The sequence below is a fragment of the Otolemur garnettii genome, unplaced genomic scaffold (genome assembly GCF_000181295.1).
Source record: "Otolemur garnettii isolate 467f Iridium unplaced genomic scaffold, OtoGar3 scaffold00020, whole genome shotgun sequence".
In the NCBI taxonomy this organism is placed as follows: Eukaryota; Metazoa; Chordata; class Mammalia; order Primates; family Galagidae; genus Otolemur; species Otolemur garnettii.
Window position 1 is genome coordinate 25,957,299 of NW_003852415.1, and position 6,989 is coordinate 25,964,287.

Sequence of the window (6,989 nt, forward strand, 5' to 3'; positions counted from 1 at the left end):
GGTTCGTCTCTGCCTAGCCATCTGAGCTCAGGCACTTGTTCTATGCAGAGCTGACTAAGTCCCCATCTCTGACAGTTGGGGAGATAGACCCCACTCTTGGGTGGGAACCCTCGCTGGTCTTGGGGAAGTCTTCCCACAGGAGGCAGGCAGGTGCCAGCAGCAAGGCAGGTGGTGGTGGAGAGGGGCTTCAGGCCACACAGAGTAACTAGGCATGCCTTCTGCTATGCACACCTCAGAGGCCACTATTCACTGTGGCGGGGCCCTCAGGGAACATTGCCTGAGCAGCAAGCCACCACCCTCCCAAAGAGCTAGAGCAAACGGGATATGGCTTGGGACTAGCCAAGAGGAAGCACCACTCAGGCTTCAGGTTCCACAGCCAGGGCAGCCAGGCCACCACCCCCCTTAGAAGCACAATCCATGGATAGTGACAACAAATGCCGGATTTAATTTAGATTGTAGGTATGCTAGAGATCTCAGCTCTGTGGAGACCACAGGCACAGAGCACCGAAGTCATAGTATGGCAGAGCAGGCCCAGTCTTCACCCACTGAAGCCAAAAGGGGATGGCCTGTCCTGAGGCCCATAGCGAGTCCAGGTGCAGATCAGATGGCTCCAGGTTGCAGCCCTGCCCACCATTGCCAGGGCTGGCTGCCAATGGCAATTCCAGGGCCCCCTGGGGGATAAGAGCCAGTACAGAAATCAAATGCAACCCAAACAGTTCAGGGGCACTGAGCTGTGGCCAGAGAGAGGGGACAGTGGCAACCTGCAGGAGCAACCCAGGGCTCCCACCCCTGAGATAAAGGCCAGCCAGGCTCACAGACGATCCTCTGCCAGCTTGTACATCCGCTTCACCCTGGCATAGGGCCCCAGGGAGTCCTCAAACACAAAATCCCAGAGCACTTTTACCCACGAGTGGTGCTGTGGCAGGTGGTCATAGTACTCGGGCGCAATCTTCCGCACCTGTGGGGAGGAGGGACTGGTCAGGGACACCTCAGTTGGTCCTCTCTGCTGCACACAGCACATGTGCATACACATCATCTCTTGGTGTCCACCTCCCACCTGACCTATACCTCTCGGGCTCCCTGAAGGCTGGTACTGCCTGAAGAGGGGCTTAGTGACCCAAGCTGAGCCCAAGACCCTGTGATAGTGAACACTAGCTGGCACAGCTTGGAGCTTACCCCCAGGTGGGAGTCAAGCAGGTCAAACACACCCCCTTCTCTAGGGTTCACCTCCAACTTTCTGACCCAGCCTAGCCAGAGTCCTGCTAGGCCATGGGGTCACAGCCTGCTCTTGAACTTGGTCCCCTCAGGCCCTCACCATCACACCCTCTTCTCTGCCTCAGTACTGGTCATTCCCAGATGTCTGTCCTGCACTCCCTCCACAGGCCTCACTCCACTCCTACATCTGCAGGTCTGCTTGCCACCAGCATGAGTCCCTGGCCTGGCAGGATGCCCTCCTGCCCCCAGGGAGGAAGCCGTGAGGGTATAGGGCACATGGAGCCCCACTGCCTAGGAGACTGACAGGGCTAAGAGAGGCAAGGCCTGTGCCTGGGGCCTGGAGCCTCTCTGCTCAGAAGTAAAGGCTGGTGCTCTAACCAGCTCATGTCTAGACTCTCACTCTGCCACTTCCTGCGCAGGTAGCATCCCTCTCCAAGCCTCTGCCTTCCTGTCTGCAAAGTAGGGCTGATGGGTAACAAGAGATGGTACCGGCACAGAGCAGGCTCTGGAACTGTTGGCAGGAAAGGAGGGGCCAGGCACAGCTAAGACAGGCACGTGGGCCGTCTTGACTCCAGGATCACATGAGGCAGGGCACATACATGTGCACACAGGGGTGCACACTGTACACCCAGACAAGCATTCATGTAACCACATGCACAAACACATGTATACACAAACATCTGCACTCATGCATAATAATAGGGCATACATACACACAAATGTGCACACACAGACTTGCAAACTTGGGGACCCAAACATCCCCACCTCTGCCTCTTCCTGTTTATTCCCCTTTACCACAGGTCATCTCAAGTCTTTCTAAGCAGTCGGATGCCATCAAGGTGCCAGACAGGAACAGCAGAGGGACTCCTCCTCTCCCTCCCCTTCCTCTTATCTCATTCAGAAATTCTCCAAATCCAGGGAGACAAAGACCAAGGCAAAGGTGCTAAGAGGCTTCTGCTTCCGGGCAGCTCAGGCAAAACCTCTTTGGTTTACAAAAGGCAAGGCCCACCCCGTTCACACTGGCCATGTCTGAGCCAGGAGGGGCCTCTGGGAGATCATGGGAAAGTGACAAGAAATGAGCAGGGACAGGGTGTCTGGAGGTAGGAAGGAGGGTGCTTTACATGTAATATCACAAATGCCAGCCCACTTTGCAGAACAGGAAGCTGCAGCACAAAGATGGCAAGCAGATTGCTTAAGAACACACAGCCAGTAAGTAGCAGGGCAGGGTTCAGGCAGATTTCCCTTGAGCTAAGCAGCCCAAACTACAAACTGCCTCTCTAGACCCAGCTTCCCTGAATGTACTTCCTTCTCCAGCTGAAGATTCACCCCTATTGTATGGCCCTTCCTGATCCCTAGGAACCACAAGTGGGCGTGGCCATCCCATGACCATCACAAAAAGGAAAAAGCAGCCCAAACATGGCCCAGGGCCCTCCACAGACCTCCCCACTTGCTTAGACCCATGTCAGTCCTGCTCCATCTCAGCCCTATTGGCCTCCAGCTACTTACAAGGGGCAGGTTGCAGCCTGGGATGCTGGGGAAGTCATGGTGCTCCATGTGGTAGCCCACGTTGAAGGTGATCCAGTTGAGGGGCCCATAGTAGGAGTAGGTCTCATGGCCCCTAAGGAACATGTAGTGTTCAGCCACAAAGTGGCCCGAGATGGGGTGCAGGCCTAAGCCCAGAACAGAGCTTGCCAGCAGGTAAACCACAGGTTTGAGCCCCCATAGGGCAAAGATGGTGGCATCGGCCATCACCTGCACCAGGGCATTGAACACCTCCATGCGGGTCATAGCCTTTGGGTTGACACAGAGTGGCCGCAGCGAGTAAAAGAAGGGCTGAAGCACCAGCCAGAGCAGCTTGCGTGCTGGTGTGCAGAAGAGCCAGCCCTCGAGGCGCGTGGGCACATCCACATCCAGCCCATCACCACCTAGATAGCGGTGGTGGTCCACGTGGTACTTCTTGAAGGAGGCAGCATAGGGCAGGCCAATGGGCAGATTGGCAAAGATGGCAAACCAGCGGTTGTGGGCAGCACAGCCTGTGCCAAAGGCAGCATTGTGTGAGATGTCGTGGATTGCCAGAGTCAGCGAATGGTTTATGCAGCCACCGAAGGTGTAGGCCCAGAAGAGCAGCCAGCGCCAAGTCAGCCCCCGCACCAGCCAGCAGGCCAGCAGCTGCGCCAGAACCAACACCAGCACCATCCACTTGAGGTGCGGGTCTGGCCGCATCAGGGCCTTGATGGCTGGGTACTTGGCTGTGGGTAAGACAAGGAGGACACATCTGAGGTGGGCACCCACTGCAGGCATGGGCTACCATCTGCACACAGTCCACCCTTCAACCGCTCTTCCTCCCTCCTTCCACCTGTTCTATAAGCCCCCAGGCAGTGACATGGAGATAAATTCAGCCCCTAGCCAGCACCCTTTGTCCACCCCCCAGGATTTCAAAGGAGGATCTTGGCATCACTGTAAGACCTGGCCCTGACTTTGTGCTTTGGGACCTTGAGAGTGCAGACCTACCTCTCTTTAGGGTTCTAAAGAGACTTGCCAGATTCAGGGGATTTGCCACCAGCCTAAATAAAAAGCGGGTGTCAACACAGGTCCCAGAAACATAAGGACATAATGCCAGGAATCAAAGCAGCCACAGAGCTACAAGCTGCCCAGCCTTTCATGCCCAGGCCCGCACCATGACCATGCCATGCAGTCGGGGCTTAGGTACAACGGAAGAGTGACCACATGGACTGCAAACCCCCATGGTACCTGGGGGGGTGGGTATGGGTGGCCAGTAAGGGGAATGCTGAGGATTCCAACTTTGTCTCAAGAGTTTCACTTCTTAAAACTAGCAAGTTGCACCTAGAATGTTTATAGCAGCACAATTCACAATCGCAAAGATGTGGAAACAACCAAGCACCCACTAATACAAAAATGGATTAATAAAATATGGTATATGTATATTGTGGGGTACTACAAAGCCATAAAAAATGTCAATCTAGTGTCTTTTTAGACAACCTGGATAGAAATGGAAACCAATCTTCTATGTAAAACTTCACAAGAATGGAGAAACAATACTAAATTGGAATCAACCAATCAACCTTAAGTTTACGTATGGATGTAAACCTCAAAGTAAGGCAAGCTGCGGGGGAAGAGAAAAATGTGTAAATTCACACCTACTGGGTATAGTGCACACTATCTGAATGAGGGGCACACTTACCTGTATAACTTTGATTCAGTCTGCACAAAAACAAAGTACATAAATAAAACATGTATACCACCTAACATTCTGAAATTTAAAAAATAAGTAAGTAAGCAAGCAAGCAAGCAAGCTAGCAAAAGCCAGGTGCAGTGGCTCATGCCCGAAGCAGGTGGACTGCTTGAGTTCAGGAGTTCGAGACCAGTCTGAGCAGGAGTAACATCCTGTCTTTACTAAAAATAGAAAAACTAAGGCAAGTGGATCACTTGAGCCCAAGAGTGTGAAGTTGCTGTAAGCTGTGATAATGCCATAGCAGTCTACCCAGGGTGACAGAGTGAGACTCTGTCTCAAATTAAATAAATAAATAAAACAAGCAAGAACTGAAGGAAGCACGGTAAGATGTTGGATGTGTTCATGTTGCATGGTGTATGTTTATTATTTTCTGTATTTTGTTTTATAAAAGCGGGGGGGAAGGAATTGGCTTAACATGGGGGTGCATAGAAGGAGCAGCCGAACCTACAGAAAAGGTGGGAGGAACAGGGTGGGGTGGATGCCCAGACCCCTGGGGGAGGCAGGCCGGGGGTCTGGTAAGACAGCTAGCTGTGCCTTCAGAAACCTGTGACTCTGGCAGGAGGGATTGGCAGTTTGGAGGCAGAGGGCAGGTAAGGAGACTGAGGCTGTACCCAAGGGTGAGGAAGGATGGGGGGGTCACCACCTACTTCAGGTGACAGATACCCCCAGGTCCACTGTGTCCCCTGGCTCCTAAGCAAGGCCAAACAGACCCTCAGAGACGGAGCCAGCACCATCACAGTTGTAGAAACCAAGTCAGAAGGACAGGCAGCTTGTTCCGGAGCACCCCCAGGTCAGTCAGCACTGGTCTCTAGGGTCCCTAGCATCATCCATGTCCATGCCACCCCACCAAGTGAATAAGCAGGAGGCCCAGGCTCCCCCTCCTCAAAGCTAGCTGTGAAGAGGGTCCCCCAGGACTGTAGCAGAGGCTGACACCCAGGCCAGAATCAGCCCAGGCCAAGAAGGAATATGCCCCAGCTCTGTCCAAGTGCTGCAGGAGGTGCCTGCCCCTAGCACAGACAGGAAGGGCCACTGCTGCTCAGCCTGCTCAGTCCCTCTCCTTCTTCACAGCCAGTGATGGCTGTCATGGCCTCAAGAGATGAGGAGACTAAGGCTCAGGAGATACGAAAGTGGGGGGAATTCCCACACCTGAAGGCATGTCCCTGGCCTCCAGATCCCAAGAGGATGTGCCTGGTACAGGGACACCAGCCTGCAAGGTACAGTTATATCTCTCTAGCAACTGAAGACCAATTAGTGTGTGTAGGAGAAACACATGCATGGGCAGAGAGATTCTGCCTCAGGCAAGGGGACCCAGGCCTAAAACCCTCCTGCCAAGCTGCCAAAACTCAAGCTCAGGCTCAAGGGTCTTTCACACCTAGAAACCTGCTGGGCCCTGTCCTCCTTGTGTGGCAGAGCTGTTGGTGTTTCTGCCCCTCTCTGGGCCTCAGAGTCCCTGATATAAGGTGGTGAGGGCGTGCTGTGCCTCCCTCACAAGGTCTCATCCCCACTGAACCATCCTGACTCCTAACAGCAGAATATCCTGTGTCTGCTGGGAGATGCTGGGAAGAAGTCAGTTCCCATGTCCTATAACCATAGGCCCAGCTGCCCAAGAAGCTGACAAAATCCCTCAGCCCAACCAGCCCTACAGCTGGACCCCTCCTGCCTGCTCACCAGAGCACCGCCAAGCCCTGCTTCACCTTGCAGCTACGTATTCTTGGCCCCAAACCAAGTGAGCAGTAGACCCAAGAACTCCTCCAGGTGGCCAAATATGAGCCTCTCAGGGCCAATGCTGCACAGCCAGCAGGGGTGGGCAGAGCCAGGACACCCCACCACCCTGGCCCCCACTCCTGCCTCCGGCCTGACCCAATGCCACTAAGCCTGTGACAAGCTCTCTGCAGTCTCCTGGACTCTCCGACCCAAGAAGCGATCCCCCTGGAAGCAGGCCAAGGAAATGACCCAATTAGATCCACAAGGATGATAGCCCTAGCACATGTGAAGAACGAGCACACAAGGCCAGCAACTGGTAATAAACCTCAGCCCCACTCTACAGAGGGCCCAAAGCCCGTGGGGAGATGGGGAGATGGAGGAAGCAGAGTTCAGAGTGAGGTTCAAGTGCAGGCCAGCTGGGTTCAAATTCTAGCCCCAAATAAGGGCTTCATATCTAGAACATACAAAGAACTCAACAACAAAAAGACAAAACAACACAATTAAACCATGGGAAAAGGATATGAATAAATAGACATTTCTCCAAAGAAGATATCCAACTGGCTGAAAAGCACATGAAAAGATGCTCAATATCCTTAATTATCAGGGAAATGCAAATCAAAACCACAATGAGATACAGATACCACTTCACACAAGGATAGTGCTGTGGTTTTAATGTGTCCTACAAAACTCATGTGGCGCCTGTGGCTCAAGGGGCTAAGGTGTCAGCCACATACACCTGAGCTGGCGGGTTCAAATCCAGCCCAGGCCCACTAAATGAGAAAGATGGCTGCAACCAAAAAATAGCCAGGCCTTGTGG

The 6,989-nt window shown here is 53.4% G+C and overlaps 1 protein-coding gene across 1 annotated transcript in view; it reads right to left on the bottom strand.

Annotated features, from left to right (window-relative positions):
- Window positions 1–537: 537 nt before the first annotated feature.
- Window positions 538–6,989, bottom strand: part of DEGS2 (delta 4-desaturase, sphingolipid 2) — an 18,939-nt gene continuing 12,487 nt past the window's right edge. Inside the window, exons 2-3 of the mRNA XM_003787039.3 lie at window positions 2,722–3,464; window positions 538–958 (exon numbers count right to left, since the gene is read on the bottom strand). Of these exons, the coding sequence (XP_003787087.1) occupies window positions 812–958; window positions 2,722–3,464 (890 nt within the window). The 3' untranslated portion in view covers window positions 538–811. The remainder of the gene's footprint in view (window positions 959–2,721; window positions 3,465–6,989) is intronic.